Here is a 16564-nt window from a genome sequence, read left to right as displayed (position 1 = left end):
TATAATTTTAAAATTTGAAAAAATTAAATTATTTATTATATTTTATATAAAAATTTAAAAAAATAATAATGATAAAAAAAATGAATCGACGTGAGTTATAAATACAAACCGGTGCTTACTCTTTCTTACGAAAATACCTCTGAGTTAATTTAAAAAATGACTTGAAAGTTGAAACCTGACACCACGCCCGGGCTTACCGGGCCGTTAATTTTTCTTTGGTGATTGTCTTCACGAAATGACAAAACACCAGCCTATCTACAACTACTACACAACCACTTCAAATTTTCAACATAAACGAAACACATGCATGAAAAAGAACAGACAGCATTAATGAAAGAAAAGGGCATGGTTTCGGTATATAGATAAATTGTTCCTTTAAACCCAAGAAAATACGACAGAAAATTAAGCAAATTGAAACAGTACTTCTTGTAACGAGCATGCGCAGTGTCAACCACACAAATTAAACCACACACTGTTCAACGAATCAACATCCGAAATTACTACCGCCGAGTAACTAATTGGTCGCGGTGGTTCTCAGGAATTATTCTGATAGGACCGATGAATTTTTAGGTTTATTATACTTTATTTTTCTAGAATTTTTAAGCACTTTTTTTTAACTCTTAGTCAAGATTCTTATTTAATTTAAAAATAAGAATCCAGTTGTAGAGATTTACACGAAAGATTATCCTTAAAAAGAAATTATATGTCAGCTAGCGTTGAACAAAAATTATTGAGATCATATGATGCAGTCCACAAGTACTTCTGGCAATAATAAAAACTTCCAGGCCGGCCAACCAGCTAGGTTGTGCTATAAATCTTCTCTCCATCTTCCTTCAGCTTGTTCCAAGTGAAAATCTATCAGTCTCTGTACACTTGCACATTACCTTCTAGCATCAGCTTTAAATCCTCTTCATTCTTCAACTACCGCTTGGTTTCTTTCTTTTCCCGGAGATAAATCTAGCATGGCTACCGAAGAGGCTCATGCAGTACCTAAGATTGTAGGAGATAAGTATAGGTCTTTCTTACATGATGATGCAGAGAAAATCGAATGGAGGCATGGTGGCGCTCCCACATATGATGATGTTAACAAGCTCTTCGAAGAAGGCAGGACAAAGGTTGGCGGATTGCTGGATTAATTATCCTCTTTTCTTCTCTGTTTTTTCCCCGTCTCTCTCAATAATAGCTTTTTGCTGTTATTATTATTATTTTTTTCTGCAGGAATGGCCAAAAGGATCACTAGAAGAAATAGTACAAAATGCTGTCAAGTCATGGGAGATGGAGCTCTCACACAAAACTCGCTTGAAGGACTTCAAGACCATAAACCCCGAGAAGTTCAAGCTCTTCGTTAATGGTAATTAGATTTTTTATTTATTTTTTTAAAGTCAATATATCCGCATAGTAATTTAGGGGTGCTACATGCCCATACGTGTGAGTAGCTGCACCCTCCCCGCTCCTCGCACTCGTATGTGCGGGGTGGTTATTTTCTACCTTGTCCTGAGCTACTATCTATCCACTCTTGTTTAACGATGGATTGGCAGAATTTTTAATCCACCGCTTGTAGCAAAACATTCAAATGGACAAATCCATATATTTAATTATCCCCAAATCTTCATATTTAAATTCAAAAATGTAAATTAGACTTTAAATACATAGATCCAACCATAAATTAGATAAAAAAAAAAAAAAAAAATGAGTAACAACTTATCCATGGCCAAATCTTGGCTGTGGGTCTCAAAACGGCGAAACCATGGTCGTGAGTCATGAAAACTCATGATCACAACTTGGCAATGGGTCTTGGTGCAAACCCACGACCAAGTTATAGTTGTTGGTTGCAAAAACTCATGGTCACGGCTTGGCTGTGGGTCTTTGAGCATATTCACAACCTAGCCTTGGTTATGGATCTGCAACCAAAAAACTAAAATGAATAGGAGAATGAGAAGGAGAATAACGGAAGTGGTGGAGGAGGAGGAGAAAACAAACACATCTCAACTCATCATTACAATTTTTTCAAATCTCAATTACAAAATATAATAAACAATTCAACTTTTTCAATTCTAAAATAATAATAATAATAAATAATATTTTAACAATATTTTATCATCTCAACTCAACTCAACTCAACTTAACATCCAAACACACTCAACTCAATAAGGGAGGGAGAATAGAAAGTATGGAAAAAGCATAAGACGAAGGTTGAGCGGTGAGAGAGTCTGAGAGTAGCGTATAAAAGAAAAATCGAAAAATTGATTGAACTGAATCTGACCAAACCAAAGAGTTGATTTTGATTCTATTTATAAGAGGTCTGTTGTTGCGGAATCGATTCTTACGAATCAAAACCGGTGCAGCATTCATGGTTTTCATATTTTGAAAATTGATTTAAACTGAATCGGACCGGTATATATATTTATATTTTTTATATTACATTATATATATTATATTTTAAATTGTTAATTAATATAATATGAAATTATAATCTTATTATTTAAGTCTATTAATTTTATAACATAAAATTAATCTTATAATTTTTAATATAATATTTGATATAACATATAATAATATAAATTTTAATCTTATAATATAAAATTAATGTAACATAAAATTGTAATCTTAAACAAAAACATGAATATTACGTTATTAATATAAACTTACTTTTGATATATATATATATATATATATATATCAATGATAAGTACATTTTTTACATAATAAATTGTAATATATATTCTTTTTGTAAATATATTTTTACACATTTAATCATATGTACTCGTATAAAAAGTCTAGAACTTTATATAGATTATAGTTAAATTCAATACTCTACTAGTATGTGTTAATTATTATAAAATAATGTATTTATACTATAATATAAATAGATTAAAAGTTTAGTAGATGTAAACACCATATTATTACTAATATAGATAATTTGTAAAACCGAAAAAAGGGAACAAGACCAAACCAAAAATAGAAAAATTAGAAGTTTCAGATTTGATAGTGAATTGGTCTAATATCAATTTTTAAATTTTTAAAACTAGTGTATACAATATACATGTTCGGTTCTAAAAAAAAATTGTAAAACTAAATCGAACTAAACCCCTCAACCGAGAGTATGGGAGAGAATTAAAAAGTGTCAGTTTTTTCAATTTTATATAGCATGAGGCAGGCCGTTTGATATATATATATTTTTTTAAAGGATTTTGCCTACCCACAAGGGTAATGGGTGGATTGGGCGGGTGGGCCGGATTCCGGAGGCTCGACCCTACCGTGTACACTGTTTTGTGATTCTTCTATACTTTTTGGTCAAATAACATAGTAGAAAAGTCGAAGGACTTGTAATTTTCCATGATGTCTGCAAAGGACTGGATGCAACTTTCCGTGCAGCTATTTCACACTCTGACAATATACCATTTTCTTTCGCATGAACTTCCATGCTTACTCTCACGAGTGGAGTTGTTATGATCCGGAACGGGGGTAGGTTAAGGTAAATCTGGAATCGAACAAACGACTTTGCACGAGATGAAAGATTGGGTCCGAGGAATTTCCCCTGAAGATGTGCTTATTGATTTCTACAAAAAGTGCACTTACATGGGACTGGTTAAAAGTCTGCATATACTATGTTAACCTGGTTCTTACAGTTCAAACTTCGCCATGCAGCTTCTTTACTTTTCTTTATTTGCACCACCGTTACATAAATCAGCAGATGATCAATTTGGTTGCAGGGAGAGAGGGGCTATCTGGGGAAGAGACTCTTAAGCTTGGGAGCTACAATGCCTTGTTGAAGAATTCTCTGCCAAATGAGTTTCAATACTATAAAGCAGATGAAGAGACCTTTGAATCGTCTCATGATGTCTTTAGATCGGCTTTCCCTCGTGGGTTTGCGTGGGAAGTGCTCAATGTTTATTCCGGACCGCCTGAAATTGCTTTCAAATACCGGCACTGGGGTTTCTTCGAGGGACCCTATAAAGGGCATGCTCCCACTGGAGAGAGAGTTCAGTTTGTTGGATTGGCTACTCTCAAGGTAATTTTCACATACTTCCCAACAAGTAGATTAAAAAAAAAAAAAAAAAAAAAAAACTGCATAAAAGCATACATATATTTGCAAGGTTTCCTGTCACAACAGGAGGGCAAAGTTCTAGTGTACATCTATGTTCTTATGTATAACTCAAAGCATGTGCCGATGACTATCTGATTTCCTTGATAGGTTGATGAATCTCTCAGAGTAGAAGAGGTGGAGGTATACTACGACCCAGCAGAGCTGTTTGGAGGTCTTCTCAAGGGACCACCTATCTCAGAGTCCAAGCACCATGGTGCTGGAACAGCTGCTCATGGCTGCCCGCTCTCCAAATGATTAAACCATATCTGCTTTTGCTTTAAATAGGTAATTCCAGCCATCCATCGTCTCTCCTCCATTCTCTTCTCTTCCAGGGGTCCATGTACTCAATTGGATTTAAACTTTTATCTTTTTGTACCCTTAATGATGCTCAGCACTCTGTATTTCTGTAGCATGCTAGTCATAAATATCACAATGCTTCAGTAATAAAACATTTGGTCTTCGAAAAATTAATCGCGTCTTTGTCGGATTCTAAGAAATTCTGAGTACATGCTTTGAGCAGAGGTAAATAAATATTCAGCACGAGACAGAGTAGGTTCCAGATTACTCGAACAAAATGGGCTTTGCTAAGCTTTGTTCAGCGACATGTCGCAGACCTCGATTGATAAAGTGTACCAGTTCCAAACAATATATAGTATTGCTCAATACATATTATCTGATTTTACCAACTTCCAAACAAAATTGCAAAGAATGATAAATATAGCTTCAAACCAAAACTTCATTTCTTCAAAATTTTATTTTCGGATCAACACCATATATCCGCATCTACCTAAAGAAAAATAATATTTACAATTATAGAATATACAAGCATCATGCATACTCTTTTTAAAAAATTAAGTAAATATGAGATTTACATAAAAAAATTAATTTTTAAATAGTGACATCACTCTTTTTCAAAAAGAATACGCAATGCTTCTATAATCTATGACACAAATTAACAAAGTTTCTATAAATAGGCACAAATTAATTCTCGTAAATGCACGGAGTCATGAATCGATATATATGCAATTTTACTCGAGGCAAGATTTTTTAGAATTTTAAGCATTTTTTATGTATAACTTTTTTAATCCTAATCACTATTTTCAAATTGAATGATTATGATTTATTTCATCGGCACTTTGAAATCTTGATTATTTAATTTGAATTTACACGTTGCAATGATTGATCCTTCAAAATATCAAAAACTAATGCTTTAAAACCAAGAATTATTATATCAAGTTAAAAAAAGGTGTAATATTTAATTAGAATAATGATAGCCTTATCACTCTTCTACTATCATTCTACTACCCTTTTTTATTTTTTATTTTCTTTTAAAATTTTCTTTTACTTAATGGTTAAGAAAGTGATTATTAGTGAAATTGTATATTTTTTTAAATTTTTTATAATTAGGGATGTTTAAAAAATACTTAAAAGAAATATATATATATATATATATTAAGAGTAGTAAAGAGGTGGTAAAAGAATAATAAGTATATCATTACCCATTTAATTAATCTCAAACTTTAACTCAATTCAATAATTCTTGTTTCAGAAAAATGACTCTTGGAGAGACCCAATAATCTCTGCAAGGCAATCTTCAGATCCCAAAAACTTATTTTCCATGCAAAAACGCACCTCTGTGACAAAGTTCCAATTTTTCTGTTGGTTAAATGGAAGTGGAAAAAAGTTGGGATTGTTACCGTAGTATTCCTAATAAATTTGGGACAGAACCACTCACAGACAAGTGACTTTCGTCTATTTAAAAAAAAAAAAAAAAAAAAAAAAAAAAAAAAAAAAAAAAAAAAAAATTTCCTGTCTTCAGCCCCAATTCCGTGACAATGAGAAGAGAGATTTTTTAGCAACTGCTCGACTGACACTCGGATAACATTTTATTTTTGGTTGCCAGGAAATTGCTTTCCTCAGACCAATAGCACCTACAAGATATGCAGGAAACGTTTTCTTCTGTTTTTTTTTTTTTTATCTTTTGAATACCATATGTTGCTTACATATACCACAGAATGGTAGTAAAATAGAGGTTAACAATGCACGGCCTTGATTATAATAAGAACTTCTAAAAAAAAGAGATCACTATAATAGGAACTGGAAAACCATGCCGTTTTCGCGACTATTCTGGTCCTGCGTCTCATGCATCGTGGTTTAACAAACTAAGTTTAACACCCCCAAGAAAATTACTCTCTTCGGGTCCCGCTTAAAATAATACTCTCGGTACAAAGAAGTTGAATCCAGCCGATAAAATTATGTTTCTCAAATCTAACTTGAGCAGCAACCAAGTTTTTTCAAACCAAACTTATCATCATTGAGGTTTATTTTCTCTCCTTTCGTTGGAACAGATGAAGCATCTCCATTTTCTCCTCCTTCCATTTGCTTCTTGCTTACAGAGTGGTAGATTTGAGTCAGTACTTCAGCAAAGGCATTTTCTACATTTACTGCCTCCAGTGCTGAAGTTTCCATGAAATAAAGTGATTCCCTTTCAGCATAGGATTTACCTTCTTCAGTTGAAACAGCTACTAGGTGGCGAAGATCAGATTTGTTCCCAGCAAGCATCACAATGATGTTTGAATCTGTGTGGCCTCTCAATTCTTTCAGCCATCTGTCGGCATTCTCAAATGTTGCATGACGAGTGATGTCATAAACAAGAAGTGCACCTACTGCTCCACGATAGTATGCACTGGTGATGGCACGGTACCTATAAAGTGAAGAAGGAAAACAGAAACATAACATATCATCCAATAATCAGAGTTTCGCAGGCTGAATAAAATAGTTCCTAACCAAATTAAATGGTGCTAGTGTTTCAACAAGGCATGATGGTTCATTAGATGCAGCTACGTAAAGTAAGGCTCAAACAACTTCATGCATCTTCAGGCCTTTTTTTTTTTTCGAGTTTTCCCATAGGTAGGCCAGAAGCAGAAAACTAAAATGAGTGTTCATGGATTATTCTTCGTAAAATAATTAATGCAAAAGTTAGTTGGAGATCAATGTGACAAGTCCGTGGGGGAACCAGTGCAGACCATTTCCTGATCCCTCTCTTGCCTTGCAAGAGCTATTCAATTATGGTGATTTTGCCAAAACCATAATGTCCTTTAGCAAAAGTTTATCATTAAATTACAACTTCCCAATTCTCAAACCAATTCCATTCAGTCATTCTAGAGTATCAGCAACAAACATCCTTGCAAAGACTCTCCCCCTTCGTGTAATTGAGACAAATTCAACCAACCTCCTCTACCCCTCCCCGACCTTCTTCCTTCAAGTTGATCAATCCATTGCAAAGGGTGATGATCACATGATTGGAGTCGTTAAGTGCATTTCATTTATCCATATTTGATCACATACATCAAATTGGTTTCTTCTTTTCTCTATTGAGTTATTGATCTTAATAGTGTCTCTTTTTACAGCTTTTGTGACTAAATAAATCGCTGAAACTATTTATTATACGGATTTTTTACTTTGTTTTGCCTGATTTGAATTAGAGTGTTGCAGATTTTTTTTTTTTTTTTCCATCCTCACAATACAATGAGTTAAATCGTCTCATTTGTCTGAACTTTACTCCCTCTGTCTCAGACTCTTGAGAAAATTCAATATCCTTCTGTCAATGTGACTATTAAAGAAAACTAACACTTACACTTTACCTAGTCATGATTAGCACTATCCACAATCGTTTATATAGCCAATTGACGTATATGCACTAAATGGAGGACTCAGGAAAAGCTCGCTAAATGCCTTCATAATCCAAATCCACGCAATTCATACACGATCTCCGACGAACAAGTAAAAGGATATATACATGTACACAATCCCAAGGAAGGACCCAAACCTTCAGATGTATGAAAACTCAAACTATAATTATTTGAAAATGGAAAATTATATTTCATTTTGTGTAAGTAAAAAAAGGAATCCAGTTTTTCCCTTAGATCTCCACAAAGGAGTAACCTATTGAAACAAATCCATGAGAGAGACTAAAGATTTAAATCTGTGTAGAATTTTTTAAAAAATAAAACACCCGTAAATCCAATGAGCGCACCCCAAGCTTGATAAATCTCATACCCAACAATCAAGAAGCTAAAAGAGGAGAAACCCAGATGAGAAAATAGAAAGCTAAAGAAGAAGCAAGAACCTTTCTTGGCCAGCAGTATCCCAAATCTGGGCCTTGATGACCTTGCCATCAACGTTCAAGGTCCGAGTGGCGAACTCGACGCCAATGGTAGACTTGGACTCAAGGTTGAACTCGTTCTTGGTGAACCTGGAGAGCAGGTTCGACTTGCCCACGCCCGAGTCTCCGATCAAGACCACTTTGAACAGGTAGTCGTAGTCGTCGTCAGCCCTGAACCCCGCCATTGTTGGCTAGCTAACCAGCTTTATTCCAAGAATTTTTTGGAACGCGGGGGGGAGGAAGGATTGAGAGATTTGCAAGCAAACGAAGCTGTTAGGTGGAATGGTGTAGTGGGGAGCGTGAAAGTGTTTTAAAAAGCGCCAGAAATGATGCGAGAGAGTGAGAAAAAGATGTAAAATGCGGGAACCTCCATCTGCTTACAATGTTCCTTACCGACTAAATAAGTTAGCTCATGCCTCGTGGCCGGGCTTGTCATGGAATTCTCTTCTAATTTTTTTTTTTTTTTTTTTAAATCTTGATTGGTTATTTTTGAGGTTTTATATTTTAATCATAAATTCTGAAAAAGTAGCATTTTTTATTCCAATTCTGACAAACTTGCTTTCACTTCACATTTGAGTAAAAATGTGATGCAATATTGTCAATGGAAAGTACAGTCAAAATCACAATCACAATCACATGAATTACAAATTGAATAAACAATCAAAAGGGAAGATTATGCTTAATAATTTGTCCAAAACTAATCATAAAACAGTCTATGGATTGGTTTGGACAGTAAGATGAAGTAATATAAAATAATTTTAAATGAGTTAAATAAAATATTATTATTATTTTAATATTTAAAAAATTTAATTATTTATTATATTTTATATAAGAATTTAAAAAATTATAATAATAAGATGGATTGAAACTGAAAGCACTATTTCTTATCTAAACGGGCATAAGAGGCTTTAACTCCTCGCGGCCGCCGATGCTTTTCTTCTTCCCATGACACATGATTCTCTCCTTTTATTTTTCAAGCTCAACCCTTAATATTCTGATTTGAGCTTGCATTAAGTTGTCGTCATCAATTATTTTATGTAAGAATTTAAAAAAATTATAATAATAAGATGGATTGAAACTGAAAGCACTATTTCTTATCTAAACGGGCATAAGAGGCTTTAACTCCTCGCGGCCGCCGATGCTTTTCTTCTTCCCATGACACATGATTCTCTCCTTTTATTTTTCAAGCTCAACCCTTAATATTCTGATCTGAGCTTGAATTAAGTTGTCGTCATCAATGCCGCCGGTGCCATTATTTTTTCCTGTTCTCATTCAACTTCATGTGTTTTTGTTAATTTATAATTGAGTGGGTGTTTAAATAATGGAAAAAGCTTCTTTGCTTACTTGATTTATCCACTTGTTTTTATCGTTGGTCATTTATTATTATTATTTTTTAATTAGTGATTAAGAAATTAATTTCAAGTGTATTGATATATTTTTTTTATTTTTTTTAAATAAAAATATATTAAAAAAATGTAAAAAAAAAAAATCAGATTGGGCGGCACGCTCAACAATAAATACTGGACGGCAGAATAGCATTGACCTTAAATAATATTCCATGAGTCATATATATGGTCCCTGCAGGTTGGCCTGTCGAGTACTGTATCATGTGCTACCTATTGGGTTTTAATTTCACTTTTCAGTCTGCACATATACAACTCGAGTGACCCGTATTAATGTATAAGACTACATATATATACATATATATATATATATATAGCATGGTAACGAGCCCTTCAGGAATGACAGGAATAACGTTGTACACATAAGGGGTTTTCCGACTTGTACTCTAAGATGAAGCAGCATAAAGTTTTAATGATAATGTCTTTTCTGCATTGTTTGTGTGATTTTCGATAAACGAATCACATCAATCCTTTTTGAAACGCTGAGGATGTAGGGCTCCATGGAAACCGGACCACGACTTCTTGTCCAGTACTTATCAATTCAAAATTCAAATTTTAGTGGATTTGTTTTCCTTCTCGCTGTAAAACGTTCTTCAAATTCCTTTCGTTCAAGTTTCCTCAAATCAAAAGTAGAATTCCTATGTCATTTATATATAGCAGTAACAGTCTCTGCTTCTGGGAAAAAGAAGAAAAACATTGCATGAGCTATGGTCCCAAAATTAATGTATATATGTAATATATACGACGGTACCCTCGTCCTTACCAACCACAATTCCATGTTCCCCATCCTATCTTAAACTTTCTCAGAAACTTCTGAACTTTTGTGTCCTCTCTCTCTCTCTCTCTCTCTCTCCATTGGGTTTCTTGAGGCATTTCAATGTCCATTTCTGAAGGCTCTTCTCCAGCTTCAACATCCCAGAGGAAAAACTCCACAGCCAGTCCGAGTATTCAAATGGTTTCGAAATCAGTATCTGAGAGGCTGCTAGGGAAGTTCTTTGATGCATCCCAATATGACTTTGATTATGAGCAGAGTGGTTTGTGGTCTCCTCCAATACAGCGTAGGGTGTTTTTGGACACTCCAGGGAGCATACGTTCCGAAGATGTGATATTCACAAAACTAAAGAATGCAAACAAGGCATGGAGGAGACGCATATTTTGTTTCAATTTTGTAAGTACTTGCGCGCATTTCCTCTTTCATTATATGCGTTATGTTTAATTTCTCTCATTTTTCTTCGTTTCCATCTCATCATGCATGTTGTATATTTGGTTAATTGTTCTTCCCCTCGGCCTCTCTCTCGCTCTCTGTTTTTTTCCTTTCAATTACAGATATTGTTTCGCATATTTTTAAACTCAATTACAAGGTAGATGATGTTAGTCTATACGATGCTTTTCTTTCTTTCGAAGGGCTTTTGTTGCTCTTGAAGACAATTATCTTGGTGCCACCCTCGCAATGATTACTTCGACAAAGCCATGTTTTGTCTCTATGTGTAGCGTAAAGGGCAAGAGAGACGCGTCCAGCATCTACAAGTCGATCTTGTCCCCACAGGGGAAAAAAAAAAAAAAAAAAAAAAGAGAAAGTCTATCACCATCCCACTTTGACAGTTCTATTTGGTTATTGGTTAAATTTTTTTTTATTTAATAATTAAAAAAATAATTTTAAATATATTGATATATTTTTTTATTTTTTAAAAATATTTAAATATATTAAAAAAATAATTATTAGTACGCCCAACAGTAAGAGTGGGCGGCATAATAGCCCCACTTAAAAAAAAGAAAAAAAAAACCAGTCAAAATAAAAGTTTCAAATCAAAATAGATCACCTCTGAATGTGTGTGATATCTGCGCGCACATGCATGCATGTGTTATCTGCGCGCACATGCATACATAGACACATGCATGCATGTGTTATTATTTATTTTTTGGTGGCTTTTATGTACTCAAAGATGTGTTGTGCTCTCGTTACGATATATTAATCTACTTACTTACTTGAATCTTGTGTTATGATTTTAGTTTTGAGATTTTAAAATATCCGGTAGAACTCTGTGACATGAGACATCATGCTAGCGGTGCAAAGCGAATTTCAGTCTCGCTTTGCTGCTAAGAATCTGCTTTTTTAAATCACTGCAGCCTCTGCAAGCTGCAACGGTTCTATCTTCTTCATCTTTTGTCTGACCTGAACTTGAATTAGATTCTCTCCCCACCTTTATGGTAATTCAAAGTTTGGTTTTATACCCACTTTAGTAGTTGCTATTGCATGTACAAGTGGTTCGGGCTCTTTTTCTTCTTCTATTGCATAAAATATTCTGGATTTGCAATATATAGCTAGTCATCTGTCAAATGGAACAAGGTCGCCATTTATTAATATTATGGACATATATATATATATATAAGATAGCGGAATCAAGGAAAGCCGAAGCTGACTGAAGAAGAAGAGAAGGAAGGGAATGGAAGAACAGAGATATATTGCACAATAATAAATTATGCAAGCACAAATAAACAGACGGTTAAACCGGCCATATGCATGTATGCAAGTACAAATTAATTGTAATAAACATATAAGCTTTATTAAAATCAACAAGCTTAAGATAATTACAGGTGCAAGGTAGTGCAGATTTGCACTTACAGAAATCATGGTAAATAAGGAGACTCAAGAACAGGGTAGAGAGGATCAGAAGTTTTCTCTCGAGTGAGTTCTGGTTTTAAGTTCTGCCTTAGCTCAGAACAAGGTTCTCCTTTTATAACATAAGGAGTTCCTGTTTACAATTATTAAAGTAAAACAGTAATCAACCCGTGGGTGAACAGTAGGGACTGTTTAGGCACGGGGCTCATGGTATCATCATTGTGTCTCTCCAGCTGTCCTTGTGGGTGGCTGCTTTAGGCGCAAGATGACAAATTAACATTCGGTCGACTCTGTGTCTTCCAGCTGTCTCTGTGGGCGGCTGTTTTAGGCACAAAGTGACAATTATCTCAAAGAGAACTATGGTTGGTCTTCTTTGAACTCAAGTAGTAGTCAATCATCTTTCAGCTTCGGAATGCCTTCTGAATCATGACCAAATATGTTATTGTACGAAGCCTCTGAGGATGCTTCTGAATTCTTATCGTCTTCAGAATTATCACTGGTAGACTTAGACAGTTGTTGTTCCAACAATTTTATTAAATCTTTTTTACCAAGTCTGTTGAGGATGTTATCTTTAGCAGACTTAGACGATTTCTTTGAGGATGAGCTGGTGGCTTTTCCTCTTGATGAAGCAGTTGGTGAATTAGGGGCCCCTAATTATCAGGGGATATTCCGGGACTGGTGAACCAGATTTGATTGCTGGGAATTCCTTCTTGTCTTGCAAATCAGGGGCAACTTGAGGGAAATCTTTAATCATCTGGTTAATTACTTTTTCCGTATATCCAAACCTATCCCACCATTTTGTGAAATAAGCTCGGTCAATAATATCAGCATTTTTCTCATAAGTCCATTTGAAGATCCACGGTAGTTTGTAGTTCTTGCAAAAATGGAGCTCATAGGGAAACATCTGTGAATGCCGGTTCAGTTTTGTACCAGCAACTTGTTGATAAAATGTAAAAGCTCTGACGAGCTGCTCAGGAAGATTCTGCTAGATTAATCCAAATTGGTCCCACCATTGGAGAAACCAGTAAGGAAAAGTTCCTTTGAATCTGGTATCAAAATTGATGAACTATGAATGGCTCATATCTGGTACCTGGAAAAACATAAAACGTCTCCAGGCGGTTATGTAATCAAAATAATTATAACTCAGTGCAGAGTCTGAGAGTCTTTTGGGAGTCCATGGGTTTGTTCCCCATTCAGCTTCGGTCATGACTCGGAGTATATAAGCACTGTGATAAATCAGTTTAGTGGAATCATTCTTATCATAAATGAGTTTTATGACAATAGAGTTGGTGAGAATCAGGATACTGGAATAATACTGGAGATTTTTGGAAGAATCTTCAGGTATCCAGTGGAAATTAGGGGGAAAATATGAAGAGGCTATTTTGAACGGATTTGTTGAGCTAGAACGGTTAGGTTCTATGTGGAATAGATAGGTAATAAATGGCTTCTTCAAATATTCAGATTTTCCTTTTGGGAGGAAAAACTAAGGAGTAATCAAAGTAGGTCCTTTCGATGCAATTGCTTTTGCATATGGATCGAAAGGTGTAGAAACCGTAGACGCGAAGGTCGCCGGTTGCACAATTTTACCAAGAGGTGTGAACCTATTGGCAATATCCAGTGCTGTTGAAGGGGCACTGAGCACAATGGAGGATCCAGACTCATTCTTGATGAGTTTTATACTGGGTATTGGAGGTGGGGGGTTCACTCTCTGTTTCTCTTTTCCTTTCTTCTTGCTTACGCTCATGGTTGAGTGTCTGCAAGAACTCTCTGGTAAGAAAATCAGGGATAGAATTATCAATGCCTTTGATGTATTCAATATCAAAATTAAAAACACTTAAAATACCTTGTCATCGTGCAAAAATATGTTTTGATGCAATGTTTTGAACATCTTGTTCTAAAACAAATTTAGCACTCATGCAATCAATGCGTAGTAAAAACTTCTTGTTTAACAAATCAGATTGAAATTTAGAAATACATAGTACTATAGATAAAATCTCTTGTTTAATAGTACTATATTTTTCTTGTGCAGGATTCCAGGTTCCAGAATGGAAGCGAACAATTTATTCAGAAGAACCTGGTGAAACAGATTGTTTCAGAATGCCATCATAACCAATGTTTGAGGCATCTGTTTCAACAATTTTAAATGAATCAGAAGTGGGGATACCAAGGCACGGAAGAGTCTTAACATGTGATTTGATTTTCCTCACTATTTTAGTATGTATTTCTGTCCAAGGAGGAGGATTGGAAAGAAGTCGTTTGAACAAGGGACGACATTACTTCCTCATATCCTTGTAGAAATCGGCAACATAATTAAGAGATCCTAAAAATCTCTGTAATTGATTTTTGTCAAGAATGACATCAGGGAATTTGTCGGCAAAATCAATGGCTCTTTGGATAGGCCTAATTTTCCCTTCAGAAATATCATAACCAAGGAATCTGATCTTGGTTTGGAATAGTTTAATCTTCTTCGCAGAGATGATAAGACCATTGAGTCTAATGATGTCTAGAAACGAATTCAAATGTTTCCAGTGTTCATCAATAGATTTAGAAAAAACAAGAACATCATCTATATAGACGATGGTAAAAGCAGAGAACGAATTGAAAATGTCGTTCATGATGTGTTGGAACTCACTAGGGGCATTTTTAAGCCCGAATGACATCACATTCCATTCATAATGACCGAAGGGAGTTACAAAAGCTGTCTTATACCGGTCTGGCTCGGCTATCTGGATTTGCCAAAACCCAGATTTGAGGTCAAATTTGGAAAAGACAACAGCATCACTCAACCTATGAATTAAGTCATTTTTATTGGGAATAGGGTACCTAATCCACTGTAAGACTTTGTTCAAAGGTTTGTAATTAATAACTAGGCGAGGGGTACCTCTCTCTAGTTCAGCTTTTTTCCGGACATAAAAGGCTGGACAAGACCAAGGAGACTTGCTCTTCCTAATTATGCCTTTATCTTCTAGATCTGCAATTTCCTTTTTGCAGAATTCTAAAATCTGACTATTCATCTGAATTGGTCTGGCTTTAGTAGAGATTGTGTTTTCATCAAAATTTTTTATATAGGGAAGAGAAACGATGTGTTTCTTCCTATACCAAAAAGCATTTGGTAAATCAGAACAAATATCGAAAACAAGACGTTTGTTAAAATCATCAATTTTTGAAAGTAAAATTGGCGAAGATAATTGTTCAGAAATCTTTTTATATCTGATTTCCTGTTTGAGGAAATTTAGATGCTTTTGTTTTGCAAAAAGTAAAGATTTCAAACCTTTATCTTGATCAATCTCTTGTCGAGATGCAAATTTGAATTTGACCTTTTGACCAAAGGGGTCGGTGGTAATCCCGTCCTTTTCAGTCAAAAAAGGATATAAAGTAGAAATAAACAGAATGCCTAAAATCACTTTGTCAGACATGTTTTTGACTAAAACAGAAGGGATTTTAAAGCAAACATTGTTTTGACAAACATAAGCGTTGTTAAGCTCATAAGTAATTTTCATTTGAGATCCATTTGCAGAAAATAATCTCTCAGATGATTTTTCAAAATATTTACTAGGAATGAGTCCTTCCTGAATACAATTCAGAACTGATCCGGAATCAATCATAGCAACAACAGAAAAGTGAAAATCATGAGCGACCACAATGGTAACCCTTGAAAACCATTTTGGAGGAATGGTATGATGGATTAAACAAATCTGGTTGTCGGCAACTAGCTCATGTTGACTAGAACCAGAATCATTCGTTTGCTCATTATCAGAAGGGATATCCTGATCAAGTTGTTTATCGATCTTAAATACTAAAAATTATTGTTTTAAAATCTCATTTTCAGACTTAAGGTTGTTAACCTCAGATCTGAGTTCAACGATTTCTTTTTTAACAAAATTTATTTCGTGTTGTAAATCATTTGTAGAAATTTCCTTGGGTTTTTTCTTTTGAAATCTTTCCAAGGTTTCTTGAAAACTAATCCTTTGCTTAGGGGGTTCTGGTTCTTGACGGACCATAACCTTTCTTAACTTAAGAAGATATTCTTATTTAAACTCAGGATTTGTTATTTGAGAAATCAAGGTTAGCAATAGATTTTCTTGTTCTTCAGATTTGCTCAGGGCATTAATTGTCTTTCCCTTATTCTGGCAACAAGTGTCATTACAATTGCAACCTAGCTTAGGACCAGTAGAATCTGGAGATTCAGTTTCTGAGTGATATTCTGAATCACTAGAACTGAACTCAAGGATATCAGATGATGAAGACAAAGCTATTTCTAGGAGTCGAAATAGTTCTTCTTTATCATT

The 16564-nt window shown here is 34.8% G+C and overlaps 2 protein-coding genes across 2 annotated transcripts; one reads left to right on the top strand and one right to left on the bottom strand.

The window, feature by feature from the left end:
• Positions 1 to 697: 697 nt before the first annotated feature.
• LOC121236772 (pathogen-related protein) lies at positions 698 to 4549 on the top strand. The gene is made up of 4 exons (XM_041133223.1): positions 698 to 1115; positions 1219 to 1351; positions 3714 to 4012; positions 4196 to 4549. Exons 1-4 carry the CDS (start codon positions 963 to 965, stop codon positions 4340 to 4342), a joined length of 732 nt encoding a protein of 243 aa, XP_040989157.1. The 5' UTR covers positions 698 to 962; the 3' UTR covers positions 4343 to 4549.
• A 1608-nt stretch (positions 4550 to 6157) lies between these two features.
• Positions 6158 to 8625, bottom strand: LOC121236771 (ras-related protein RABA1b-like). Its single transcript, XM_041133222.1, has 2 exons — positions 8217 to 8625; positions 6158 to 6791 (listed from the first exon to the last, which is right to left on the bottom strand). The coding sequence occupies exons 1-2, from the start codon at positions 8435 to 8437 to the stop codon at positions 6356 to 6358; spliced, it is 657 nt and encodes a 218-aa protein (XP_040989156.1). The 5' UTR covers positions 8438 to 8625; the 3' UTR covers positions 6158 to 6355.
• Between the last annotated feature and the right edge of the window lie 7939 nt (positions 8626 to 16564).

This window comes from Juglans microcarpa x Juglans regia, chromosome 6S (genome assembly GCF_004785595.1).
Source record: "Juglans microcarpa x Juglans regia isolate MS1-56 chromosome 6S, Jm3101_v1.0, whole genome shotgun sequence".
In the NCBI taxonomy this organism is placed as follows: Eukaryota; Viridiplantae; Streptophyta; class Magnoliopsida; order Fagales; family Juglandaceae; genus Juglans; species Juglans microcarpa x Juglans regia.
Note: the sequence above shows the minus strand (reverse complement) of the source record. Positions and strands in the feature narration are given on the sequence as shown.

Bases quoted from the DNA above. Each gene is read 5' to 3' on its own strand.
- LOC121236772 (XM_041133223.1), top strand. From the start codon at position 963: ATGGCTACCGAAGAGGCTCATGCAGTACCTAAGATTGTAGGAGATAAG. The intron at 1,352-3,713 runs GTAATTAGATTT...ATTTGGTTGCAG, and splicing joins GTTCAAGCTCTTCGTTAATG to GGAGAGAGGGGCTATCTGGG. The intron at 4,013-4,195 runs GTAATTTTCACA...TTTCCTTGATAG, and splicing joins TTGGATTGGCTACTCTCAAG to GTTGATGAATCTCTCAGAGT.
- LOC121236771 (XM_041133222.1), bottom strand. From the start codon at position 8,437: ATGGCGGGGTTCAGGGCTGACGACGACTACGACTACCTGTTCAAAGTG. The intron at 6,792-8,216 runs GTTCTTGCTTCT...TTCACTTTATAG, and splicing joins GATACTGCTGGCCAAGAAAG to GTACCGTGCCATCACCAGTG.